Source organism: Artemia sp. Qi Xiang Cuo, chromosome 14 (assembly GCF_049724085.1).
Source record: "Artemia sp. Qi Xiang Cuo chromosome 14, ASM4972408v1, whole genome shotgun sequence".
NCBI classification, from domain to species: Eukaryota; Metazoa; Arthropoda; class Branchiopoda; order Anostraca; family Artemiidae; genus Artemia; species Artemia sp. Qi Xiang Cuo.
In genome coordinates this window covers 32009473-32022432 of record NC_142807.1, presented here as the reverse complement: position 1 = coordinate 32022432, position 12960 = coordinate 32009473, and the positions used below count along the sequence as shown (strand labels likewise).

Below are 12960 nucleotides of genomic sequence, written 5' to 3'. Positions count from 1 at the left end.
CGATTCTGATTGACATTGTTTTTTTCAATAGAAATTAATCTGAAAAATAACAAACAAAATCTCTTATACAACTTGAAATTACAATTTGTCTCCATTATTTGAAGTACGGTGTTAACTTTTTCATATTTAAAATAAAAATTTGAACAATTCTCGGAAACTTCTTCTATGTAGGAGGTAAGACCAAAACTGTCGGAACTACCCCATAGTAAGCAGAAAACCTGTGTTCCTCTATGGCACATACAAACTATTAACAAAAGTTTTTGTTTTTTATGGTTTCTCTGTACATATAGGTATCCTCTATCATGTCTTAAGGTGACATAATTTTTATCTCTGTATACATAGGATCTGCCCGGGGGTGTCAGATTTACCCTAAACTAGGGGGCAAGTCCAACCCCTTTGAAATGGGTGCAGTAATCACAGAAACAACAAAACTTGTGAACTTTCTAGATTGTGAAGAACATTACTACCATGACCAAGAACAACGTCAAATAGTTTTCATTGCTCCAGCAACTCCAGAAAATTTTTGGGACCAAATTAAGCTGAAAAAAACTCGATAAGGGGTCTGAATTACCCAAGTTCACCCTCTATAAAAAAATGTATTGGACGACTTTGAGGAAAAAGGGGCCTGGGAGGGGGGCTAGCTGCTCTCCAATATTTTTGGTGACTTAAAAAGAGCACTAGAGCTTTTGATTTCCGATAAAATGAGCCGTCTTCCAATTTTCTTTGGAAGACCCCTAGATAAAAAAAAAAGAAAAAAAAGTCATATTGCTTCCGGCTTAAAATACAAAATCCCACATTTTTGTATATAGGTACTTGAAACTTCTACAGTGGGATTCTCTGATATGCTGAAACTGATGGTGTGATTTTGATTAGGATAACTTGATGTTTCGGAGATGTTTCCCCCCTGTTTCAAAAATTGGGCAAATTTTCTTAGGCTCGTAATTTTTGATGGGTAACATTACACTAGGTAAATTTCATATTTTTCTAACAAGCATCAAAATTCAATTCTTTTGATGTATCCATTGTTATCAATGCTCTGTTTATTCGAGTTTCAGTTACTATTGAGCCGCATAGCTCTTTACTTACAGTTTGTTACCACGAATTGTTTAAAGTGGAAAAATAAGTTAAAGGGGAGAAATAAATGGTAAGTTTGGAACATGGGACCACAATGAATTAATTAAGAAACAAGCATACTTGTGGATTCAAAATTTCATCCTCCATCTTAATAAAACACTAATTTCTTGCAGAAGTTCCATTCGGAAATTCGAAAAATTTTGAATTTCCATATATGTGAATTTGAAAAACCTAGTTTCGGTTTAGTTTCCAGCTTGCTGAGGGCTCAGGGTCAAGGCCGCCTCACCAAGAATCTAGTGCCCTGTCGTGAATCCTTTTGTCTCCCCAAAACTGGAACTCCCAAGCTAGTTCAAACCTCCTGATCTACAAGAAGTACAGAATCCTCCCAGTGTTAATTATTGTATATGGAATTTCTGAAGAATATAATTGGTACATGTGGATGCAGCATTAAATTTTACATTGAATGGTATGTTTATATTTTTTAGCTATCTCATTAGGGTCTAACACACCACACTCCGGCAGGTTTTATACCAGGACATAGGCAGGTTTTCTTCATTACCTTAAAATAAAAATATGCTACTGAATCCTAACTGTGTTTCATGGCCTAGAACCTTTCACCTGCCCTTCACAGAGAGGTATGGAGTCAGGAACACAAGATCCTTGAAGAAGTATGGAACAGACCAACATTTTCCTAAAGGATTAGAAGACATCAGTTATTCTCCCATTCTGCAAGGAAGCTGATTAAACTGAGTGCAAAATTTACCGTGGAATAAATCTAATTGACATTGCAGTAAAAACATTTAGGATTATTCTCCTTAACCGCTTCAAGAAGACAAGGGAGAAAAGAACCCGTGAAAACCTAGCCGGCTTCCGTCCGGGTAGAGGCTGTAATGACAATATTTTTGTACTTCGCCTCATTATCCAGCAGTTTGAAAGCAGATTGCCCCTGTTTCTGCCATTTTTGAACTTCATTGTCACCTCCGACTCGATCCCTCGCCAACAGGTTTGGAAGATTATAGAGAATGACGGAATGCCTCTAAAAACAGGGGCATTCCTATTTTTTAAAATGCATACTATGAGGAATCAGAGAGCCGAGTTCGAGGTTACGGAGGAGAGACAAAGAATTCTTGGTTGAGTTCGGAGTGAAACATGGCTGCGTCCTGTCTCCGACTCTCTTCAATTACTGTGTTGATTGGGTGCTTGACAATCCCATATCTTCTCACTCAGGATTCAGATTGGACAACATCATTCACTTTAAGACCTTGATTACCCTGATGATATTGGAATCCTCTCAGACCCAGAAAAAGCCCAAACTATACTCAACGATGTGGTGACATGGGCTAATCGCAATGTCCTGAAAGTCAGTGCAGGAAAGACAAAATTTATGGTAATAGACCGCGCTGATCCTTTTTTGCAAACTGTAAACCAAAGACAGTTGGATCAGGTCGACAGATTCTCATACATTGGCTCCTAGCTTTGTATTGATGGATCTTCAGACACCAATATCCATTTCAGAAAGTACAGACGGACTTTTCTTCCCTCAGCAAACCATTGTGAAATCGGCGCAAAATTAGTGTACGCACTAAAGTCCGAATATATCTGGTTTTGGTTCATCCTTCTTTACGGATGCGAAACTTAAGTTGGATAAAAATGCACTGAAGGTTCTTGAGCATACCTGTCTGCAAAACATCCTCAGGATACATCTGCGTTACAACATATCAAACGGACACATGCAACGAAAGTGACTTCACGTAAGAAACATAAGACTTCTGCAACTTTTTCTGACATATGGGGAGAACAGGACATTATAAAATAACCAAAACTCAACAGATAATGATCTTGTTGTATCTACAAAAAAAAAAAAAAAAACTCACGATTGGCCAGGCTAATGCATAAATCCATCCAAAACCTTTTCCAATAACAATTTTCAATGATTTTTTTTGGGACAAAATTTAATTCGTACGGGATTAATTCCTGTGGCAAAAAGGGCTAGGATGCAATGGTGTTCTAAATCAAGAAAAAATTTCTTGAACATACTTTCAAGCGTAAAGATCAAAGCACTATTTCATTTTTATTTGCACAACAAAAAGCAGAAACAATTTCAAGTATAAATTCACCTGTGCCACTTTTAGATTGGAAGAAACACCTTTTCCATTCCATCCCCAATAAGTTATTCCCTCAAAAGGATAGTGAATAGCACCTATGACGGGTTTTCCTTTAACTGCTATGCACGCCATCGTTGTCACGTATGAAGTTAGGTTTTCTGCAAGAGAGTGCCAAAATAAATCTGACGATATGCATATAAGTTAGAAGCAAAGCAAGATAAAATTTAAAATCCTAGTTCGCTACACTAACCATTAAAATTTCGATTAAAAATATAAGGATAAAGGATAAGAATAAACATACTTTAGAGCCATTGACGGCGCATAGGGTGTCAAATCAATGGTCCAATTGTTGGGTCTTTCTTAGAGGGTCAGCCAGGAAGCCTGTCACCAAACCTTGCGGTAGCAATAATCAAACCCTTACCCCATGTTGCCAAGCAAAGCATCTGTCTAAGGTGCTACTAAATAAATATAGCCCAAAAAGAGCAGCTACTATCCCCCTGAACTTTACCCCTCTAAGGGTCAGAGTGACATTTGTGCTTTATTGAAAACAACCTTTATTTCGAGCAGAGCGATTTCTGTCTGTCATACATCAACAAAACATGAACACACACACAAGCAAAAAAAGAAAAAAGAACAGCAAGGCTGATAACAAAAGAAATGTTGTACAACATGGTTATTTTTATTAAAAACATCGACTAAAAGAAGAAAAAGTAAGTAAGATTAATAAGTAGGTCAAAGACTAATAAGTAGTTCACCATAAAAAGTAGGAGCACTGGAAAGAACTATTACAATAGTTTAAAATATAACAATATTAATTCCTAGAAGTCCCAGCAATTTTTGATTTTTTAATGTTATAATTATAGAAAAGGAAAATGTTTAAAATATATCCAGGTTTGAGTAAAGCGCAAGGTACACTGGGCCTTTAGAAGGTTTAGGGGGGCGGTAGTTCTACTCCTTTTTGTTTTTAAGTTTGATGATTGGTTTCAAGTTCTTTAATTCCTCTTTTAAGCTCTTTTATGCAATACTCGATACCATCAAGTTATCTGGAATTAAGGAAAGCAGATGTTTAATTGCCGCCCATTTACAAATGGCAAACTTTGACTAGTTCTTCTTATAGTCCAGTCATTTTAGCCAAAAAGGGTAAAAATCCCGGAATTTGAGACAGTCATCTATAAACTCATAAAGTTTTATGAGAACCAGGGGCGAATCTCCAGCATTTTTATTGGGGGGAGGGCATGAGGGGTCATTATCTGGATAGTCAAAGTGCGTGGGATGTACAATATTTCTTTTCCCACATTGTTGGGGGGGGGGGCACTGCCCCCCCCCTCGCCACCCTCAAACGACGCCCCTGAAGAGAACACACTAAATTTGTCTCTACTCTTACATATCATAGGGTGGACGCAACTACAGATGTCAAAGGTGAAAGAAAAAAAAAATCGAATATTTTTGTATGTTTTTTACAATTATATTTATTAATGCTATTATACTGTTTACTATTTTATGCTATTTTATTATACTATTTTTCTTTATTGAAAACACTGTAAAGGACTAAATTCTCTACATTTTTTATTTATTTTTTATTTTTGTAGGTTCAACAGTTTTTTAGATACAGGGCAGTGGGCGCCCGATGTTAATCTACATAGCTGACATTGAATATACTGACTTTGGTAAACTACTCACACACCTCGCCAAAAAACACAACATATGATAGAAAGAGTAGCGTATGCTGATAGTGAGACAGGACCCGCGATTAGTACCCCCCGAAACGAAGTATCTTTAAAAACCAAAGAGAACACTTCTGTATACATTAACGGGGAATCTATTGAGAGGCAAAGAGCTGAAATATCCTGGATCATCAATAAATACTAAAGATGGAGCTTCTAGTAAGATGCAAAGCAGGATTAGCGAAGCTTGAGCCAGTCTTTGGCCAGCTCCGCAAAGCCCTATGGACTAGAAGAGGAATCCACTTCGTCACGAAACTCAGGATCTACTCAGCATGCGTGCGTTTAATTTTTTAATATAGATGTGAAATCTGGCCCCCCAAGGCGGAGGAAGAACACCAGCTCGATACTTTCGACCAAAAATGTCTACGGATCTATAGCAACATAAGGATATCACAAAGAATGAGCAACCAACTGCTGATGAAAATTTGCGGGCAAAAGCTTGACGTTTCCACCGAGATCAAGAAAAGGCATGTCAAGGGGCTAGGTCACGTCAGGAGGCATCTGAAAGAGACCCTAACACACAAGATACTACTAGCAGGTACCCTTCTTCGCAGAAAAATTGGCAAAATTAAATCTTGGCATAACATCGTCAGAAAGGATGTCGAACCGCTTGGGGGATTCCAAAAGCATGGTTACAAGTGCGACAAGGCGTGGCTGGAGTTTTTTCGGCCATAAACGGAAGACAAAAACCAGTGGAAGCACTTGGTCCGGGTGTTTCTAGGACGAGCTGGGTTGAACAGTTTGTGTCTCGTCTAAAGCAAGTACGTAACTCAGGCAACACAACTGCGTTGACTCTGATAAGAGTGAGGCTACCGCCAACTCGAACCCCCTTAAGCCTAGAGTGCCATCTGCATTTTACTGAAAACAAGTTACATTTTGCATAGCTTTTTTTATATAGTGGCACTGATTAATTTATTACTGCTTAAACTTCCAGGAATACTTTTATATATACATGTATCAGTATGTCTGAAAGAGTCAAGGACGCCCTAGACGGTCACTCATTTTGATCAAAAGCTTTCGTCAATCAATTGATTAAAGGATGATTGACCATCTAGGAGCCTGTTTGACGCTTGAGTCAAGCTTTGACAGTGTTTGATAGAAAGTTTGAATGACTCAATCGGTTGACGAGAGTGATTGACCGTCTAGACTAGTTTTGTTCAAATATTGCGTCAGTCCCGCGCCAACAGCAATGGAAGATTTCAGGATATACTGGAAGAAAGCTAAAATGTGGAGCGCGATTTTATTTGTTTATTAATTGAGTTACACCGCGACCACCGAACTATGGAAAGTTAAAAGTAAAGACTATTTTAACCGAAATAAGAAAAGTGCAGCATTGGGGAGGATATTGCAGGCGGTAAAGATACTGAAGCCAGATTATACAGTTCTCGAACGAAAAAAGAAAATTAATGTTTTAAAAACGAATTTCAATCGCGAATACAAGGTGATCGAGCAAAAAAAAGAAGTCTGTAGCGTCAGCAGATGACATCCCACAACCTTCCATGTGGTACTACAATGACCTTGCATTCATTAGAGATCAGATTGAAATTGGTGAAACAGAAACAACAGAGGTAATAATTGTACTTTATTGTACCAGCAGTAGAAACTCTATTATTTGGTAGGCGGATTTTATCCCACTGGAAAATCCCCCCCCCCCGCGGAAAATCTCCCCTCAGAAAATAACAACCCTATGCGGCTGGTTGGTCTCTAATCCCTTTGCACATTAAAAAAAGGACTAGAACACCCAATTTCTGATCAAACTAGCACACTCCAAAATTTCTGCGATCATGAGGTGGGGGAAGGGACGAAGAAGGGGGAGTCCCCATCCTATACAGAATATATTATGCTCATTTCGGGGTTTAATGTTACTCTTTACTTTCATAATAACATCGTAGACCAGAATTATTCCCAGAAATCACAAGGTAGTAGATATCAATTTCACAGTTTTGATGCGTTTTTTAAAGTTTCTGTTTTACACCTCTCGCCTCCCCAAAAAACCTTGGGTGAAAAATACCCTTTTGCTGGGTTTTTGATCGAAAACTTCCACGGAGGAGAGGATTACCGGCATGATTTTAAAAACCATCAAAAATAAGTTTTTTTTGCAAATTAAAGTTTGCTAAGAAAAAATTTTCACCCGAGTTCATCCGCAAGAAATTTTTCGGTGGAATTTTCAGCCAGAATGGGAAAAAAGAGGAAAAAGGGAAAGAGAAAAAAAGGTCAGATAGATTCCACTGACCAATTTGTGGATTTAGTAACGGAATACTTCAAGCAACCTCGGACAGAAGAGAATATTCTAGCTCAAGGTTGGGCTATGAAAATGAAGAAGGTATGCACAGACGAAAACGAACTGCTGAAAAAATTATTAACAATATGCTTTTTAAAGCGAAGTTGTGCAATCTGACGAGAAAAGGAGTGCCGTTCTCATCTTTCTTCTCTATATTGTGCCGTACTAACTTGAGAAAAAATCAAAACTATCTTGGTCCATTCTGATAAAGTTCCTGTAGTTCTCTTGTTCTACACCGCGCAGAACGTTCGGTAAATGATCATGAGTGAAGCGACTTCTCATCTTTTACAACTCCTTGCTCCAACGACGTTTCCTATTTTCTTTTTTTCCGCTTTAGCGCAACCAAAGTACATGCAAGAAAAGCCCAATCAGTATTATTCTGCATTTCACACACGATAGACACTTCACTGCCCGACTCTGAACTGAAACTAAAAATCTGGCCCTGAGTTAAAATTAAACTTGAAATTAGCTTTGGTCAAGATTTGAGGGTTGATTGAAGAGTCAATTAAAGGTTGATTAAAGCACACGTCAATCGACTGACAGAAGCTTTTGATCAAAATGATTGACCGTCTAGGGTGTCCTTTAGTTTAGTTCCATTAGTCATCACTGTTTTCTTTTTAAATGCATTCTTTTCAGATGTTACAGAATACCAACTAGATTACTATTTTTTTGATTCGCCAATTAAAAAACATTACTTCACATAATTGCTTCAACACTTCAACTATCTACATCACTGCCCGTTTTTGCTCTGACAATTTAGACACTGTCTACCAAGTAAATAGTATTATTAAAATTTTGTCAATAAACAGTTTAAAATTTATATTTAGGTATCTGTTTGGTGCCAAAATTTGTATCACGGTATCTGTATGTAGGCATTAGGTACCTGTATTAACGTTACAAGTAGTTCACTATGAGACGCAGATGTTGAACTGGCCACTGGTCGTCTTTGCTGCACTTGACACTCTTGCCGTTGGAAGGTGTAGGAGGCAGAAGCTCCTTGTTGTGGTAATTTCTATTTGTCTCAAGTTTAACCTGATTATTCGTTTTCGCTACTGTTCGTTATTAAATAAAAAAAACAAGTTTTTTAAACTGAAAGTAAGGAGCGACATTAAAACTTAAAACGAACAGAAATTATTCCGTCTATGAAAGGGGCTGTCCCCTCCTCAACACCTCGCTCTTTACGCTAAAGTTTGTTAGTGTTTTAAAAAATAAAGTTGTGAGACAGAGTCAAAATTTAGCGTGAAGAGCGCGGCGTTGAGGCGGGGACAACCCCTGTCATATACGGAATAATTTCTGTTCGTTTTAAGTTTTAATGTTGCTCCTTACTATCAGTTAAAGAAACTTGTTTTTTTATTTAATTTCTGATCGGTTTTTAGTTAATGCAACTTTTACTTTGGCTCACCGTCATTGAGTAAGTAAACAAAATTTGCAAAAAAAATATAATTTTATTTTGATAAATGGGTGTCTCTAAATTTTGTTATGACGTTACTTAAAAATTAACTTACGTAACTAACTTCTATATTCGTATATTTTTCTTCTGGCAAAAAATACAAAGTTGCAGATTTTTGCAGATATGAGGTTGAAACCTATGTAATAGGGTTTTCTGATACGCTGAATCTGACGGTGTGATTTTCATTAAAAATCTTTCACTTGTAGGGGATGTTTCCCCCCCCCCCTTGAAAAAATCGGGTAAATTTTCTCAGGCTCGTAGCCTTTGATGAGTAATACTAAACTTAATAACCCCTGAATTACAAAGGCCGTTTAATTAGAATAGATAGCTCTTTTGACAGCACTAAAAAAAATGTAGCGTAAAGAGCGAGGTATTGACTTGGGAGAGAACCCCCTCACATACGTTATAATTTCTGTTCGTTTTAAGTTCTAATGTTGCTCTTTACTTTCAGTTGAAAAAACTAGTTTTTTTTAATTTAATTTCTGATCGTTTTTTTAATAATGCTTGGAAATCCGGCGCCCTCTTCATAGAAATGTCCCTTACTCCAAAGAAACATCCTCCACGGAACGATTTTCCAGAGTAACCCCCTCCTCTAGCCCCCCCCCCTCCAGAATTTTTTTTTCCTGAAAATGTCTGTATACTTCCCAATAACCAATAAATAATGCTGGCAAATCCGGCGCCCCCTTCATGGCAATTTCCCTTCCCCCATGAAAACTTCCTTCGTGGACAGATCCTCCAATATAACCCCCGACCCCCCCCCCCCCCTCGCCACTACCAGAAAAATACCCTCCTGAAAACTTCTGTATACTTCCCAACAACCAATACTATATGTTAACATTGGGTAAAGTTCATAACTTTTAGCCCTCCCCCTGGGGACTTCGGGGGATTAAGTCATAATAAAAGACGTAGTTATCATATTTTCGATCATGCTGAACAAAATGGCTATCTCAAAATTTTGATCGGGTGACTTTGGGACAACAATAAGCGGGGGAGGGGGCCTAGTTGCCCTCCATCTTTTTGTTCACTTAAAAAGGGCACTATAACTTTTAATTTATGTTCAAATTAGCCCTCCCACGATATTCTAGGACCACTGGGTCGATATGATCACCCCTGGGAAAAAAACAACAAATAAACACGCATCCGTGATCTTTCTTCTGGCAAAAAATAGAAAATTCCACATTTTTGTAGATAGGAGCTTGAAACCTCTACCGTAGGGTTCTCTGATATGCTGAATATGATGGTGTTATTTTCATTAAGGTTCTATAGCTTTTAGGGGGTCTTTCCCCCTTTTTTTTAAATCAGCCAAGTTTTCTCAGGCGCGTAACTTTTGATGGGTAACATTAAACTTGATGAAAGTTATATATTTGAAATCAGCATTGAAATCTGATTTTTTTTTTATGTATCTATTGGTATCAAAAACCCGTTTTCTAGAGTTTCGGTTACCATTGAGCCGGGTTGCTCCTTACTTACAGTTCGTTACCACGAACTGTTTGATAAGATTCTTTTGTGCACCAATTATAAGTTATGTTTGATGATATTATTCGTAATCAATTTCTGTTCGTTCTTCACTTCATTAAATAAAAAAAAAAAAGTTTTTTTAACTGAAAGTAAGGAGCGACATTAAAACTTAAAACGAAAAGAAATTATTCCGTAAATGAAACGGGCTGTTCTCTCCTCAACGCCTCGCTCTTTACGCTGAAGTTTGACTCTTTTTCACAACTCTATTCTTTACAAGAATAAAAAACTGTCTAAATGTTAAAACTGTCTAAACTGTCTAATGTCTAAACGTTTCTAAATTAATGCGGGTTTTGATTTTGGCTCACCGTACATGAATAATTAAAACAAAATTTGCATATTTATTTTACTTTTTTTGGCTAAATGGCTTTTTCGAAAGTTGTTTAGTTTTATTTACGAACGTTATTATTAGTAATAAATACTATTTAACTTACGAATTAACTTACGTAACGAACTTCTATATTCGTATATTTTTATTACGTATAGGGGTGTTCACCCCTCTAGTCAATACCTCGCTCTTTACGCTAAACTTCGAATTTTTTCAAATTCTTTAAGAATGACCCATTAATCCTAAAGGTCGTTAATTAGAATAAATAGCTCTTACGAAAGTACTAGAAAATCTTTAGCGAAAAGAGCGAGGTATTGACTAGGGGGCGAACCCAATCCCATACAAATAGTTTCTGTTCGTTTTAAGTTTTGATGTTGAACAGATTTCAGTTGAAAAGTTTTTCAGTTGAAAACTGGTTCTTTTTCATTTAATTTCTTATCGTTTTTTTTAAAATAATGTTGGGAAATCCGCCACCCCCTTCATAAAAATGTTCCTTCCTCCATGAAAAGATCCTCCCACGTAACCCGCGATACACCCCCCCCCCCCACTACCAGAAAAAAATCCCCCTGAAAACGTCTGTATATTTCCCAATAACAAATACGGTATGTAAATTAATTAAAAAAAAAACTTTCCGAAAAATAAATTTTTTAAGTTTTTTTACCGGTGTTTTCTTAAGTTTGATCCTTCGAAAAAATTTTATAGTGCTGCAATTTTTGTTAAAAATACGCTGAAAGCAGATTTACCTTATGATGTTTCAAAAATGAATGTGTTGTAGTTTCCATTTATATTAATTAATTAAAAAAAATTTCCTAAAAATCATTTTTTAAAATAAATGTAATGGCCATTTTAAACTTAAGCTTAGCAGACAAAAATACCTTTTAAAATTCAAACTCAAAACGACTAGAAATTAATATTAAAGAATAAATGAAACCCAAAACGAACAGAAATTAAATAAACAATCATAGCGAAAGTAATAATATAAATTCATAAATAGATCTTAAAGCGAGTAATGCTTAGGTTGAATATAAAAATCAAACTTAAGACGAAAAAAATATTTTCCTATTGACGTACAAATGAAATTTAAAACGAACTGAAATTAAATAAGCAATCAATGCAAATAAACATACAATATATATTAATGTAAATTAATAAGTAAATCTTAAAACGAGTGAAATTTAAATTGAATATGCAAATCAAGCTTGAATCGAACAACAATCACCACAAACAAGAGTTTGGGTATGACCTCCTTCTCTCACTGTAAAAGTCTAAAACCTCCTTCGTCATTGGTGCTTTACTGAAAACCAATTTTATGACAAATATTTTCTTTTGCACTTAATATTGAAAATAAACATTAAAATTATAGTAACAATTTTGAACTGATGAGCTTTCAGCAATTAATATCATTATACATCAAATACTCAGTTTAATTTACTAGCTCTTTTTAAAGTTGTTAAAGACGAATATAGTTTCACTACAAACAAGTGTTTGGATACTGCCTCCTTTCCTAACTGTAAATAAAAACCAAAAGCCTACTGCGTCATTAGCGCTTAACTGAAGATGGATTATATTACAAATATTTTCTTTTCAGTACTTACAGCATTGAAAATAAAAATACAATTACAGTTAAATAAATTCTTGAACTGATGGATCTTCCAACAATTAATATCATTATACATCAAATATTCAATTTGATATTGTTTATACTTTCCAAGACGGTTCAAGACGCATATATTTTCAGTAAAGCGCCAATGACGCAGTAGGTTTTAGACTTTTACAGTGAGAGAAGGAGGTCATACCTAAACTCTTGTTTGTGGTGATTTTTGTTGGTTTCGAGCTTGATTTGCATATTCAATTTAAGTTTCACTCGCTTTAAGATTTATTAATCAATTTATATTAATATATATAGTATGTTCGTTTGCATTGATTGCTTATTTAATTTCTGTTCGTTTTAAGTTTCATTTGTACTTCAATAGGAAAATATTTTTTTTTCGTCTTAAGCTTGATTTTCATATTCAATCTAAGCATTACTTGCTTTAAGATCTATTTATTAATTTATATACTTGTTGTATGTTTTTGCTAAGATTGTTTAATTAATTTCTGTTCGCTTTGGGTTTCACTTATTCTTTAATAGTAATTTCTGGTCGTTTTGAGTTTGAATTTTAAAAGGTATTTGTATCTGCTGGAGCTTAAGTTTAAAATTGCCTTTACTTTTATTTTAAAAAACTTATTTTTCAGAAAGTTTTTTTTTTTAATTAACTTTTGTTTGTTTTTGATTGCAAAAAATTTCAAGTTTTTAAAAATTCCTTATGTCAAAATCGAACTTTAAAAAAAAATCAAATATTCATCGAAGTATCAAAACTGATATAAAAGTAACAATATCAAAGTGAAAAAAGGGGTTTGTGTTAACCTCAGAGTTTTTATTATCTGATGTTTGAACTATTTTTAACAAAATTGCTATCTCAAAATTTTATCGGATGGGTTTG

The 12960-nt window shown here is 35.6% G+C and overlaps 1 protein-coding gene across 2 annotated transcripts in view; it reads right to left on the bottom strand.

The window, feature by feature from the left end:
• LOC148944371 (putative inositol monophosphatase 3) overlaps nucleotides 1–12960 on the bottom strand; it is a 173619-nt gene that overhangs the window by 78764 nt on the left and 81895 nt on the right. For both annotated transcript variants that reach the window (XM_089100217.1, XM_089100216.1), the window contains one exon: nucleotides 3192–3337. In XM_089100217.1, coding sequence (XP_088956343.1) covers nucleotides 3192–3337 — 146 coding nt within the window. The remainder of the gene's footprint in view (nucleotides 1–3191; nucleotides 3338–12960) is intronic.